The sequence below is a fragment of the Haliaeetus leucocephalus genome, unplaced genomic scaffold, assembly GCF_000737465.1.
Source record: "Haliaeetus leucocephalus isolate CR32 unplaced genomic scaffold, Haliaeetus_leucocephalus-4.0 Scaffold83, whole genome shotgun sequence".
NCBI lineage: Eukaryota > Metazoa > Chordata > Aves > Accipitriformes > Accipitridae > Haliaeetus > Haliaeetus leucocephalus.
The window spans coordinates 3,526,924-3,527,240 of record NW_010972519.1 but is presented as its reverse complement, the minus strand read 5'-3'; the positions used below and the strand labels follow the sequence as shown (position 1 = coordinate 3,527,240).

Genomic DNA, 317 nt, shown 5'->3' with positions numbered 1-317 from the left:
GGCGGCGGAGGAGGAGGCCCCGGGCCGGGAACGGGACCCGGTGGAGGCCCCGGGGCCAGGAAAGGGAGCGCGTCCCGGGACGCAGAGGCTGAGGTTTGGTGCCGGCGGGTGAGGGAATTGGTGAACGCTTCCCCTGCCAACCGGCTCTGCTTCGAATGTGGCCAGCGCGGCGTCACCTACGTGGACATCACCGTGGGCAGCCTCGTCTGCACCGGCTGCTCCGGGGCGCTGTGAGCGGGGCGGGGCCGGGACGGCGGGGCCAGGGGCCCCAGGGAACTGCGAGTGGGGCGGGGCCAGAATGCCTGGGCCGGGCCAGG

At 74.8% G+C, this 317-nt stretch overlaps 1 protein-coding gene across 1 annotated transcript in view; it reads left to right on the top strand.

Annotated features, from left to right (window-relative positions):
- The window catches only part of AGFG2 (ArfGAP with FG repeats 2), a 6,821-nt gene that overhangs the window by 3,729 nt on the left and 2,775 nt on the right, over positions 1 to 317 (top strand). Inside the window, exon 7 of the mRNA XM_010582862.1 lies at positions 1 to 230. Coding sequence (XP_010581164.1) covers positions 1 to 230 — 230 coding nt within the window. The remainder of the gene's footprint in view (positions 231 to 317) is intronic.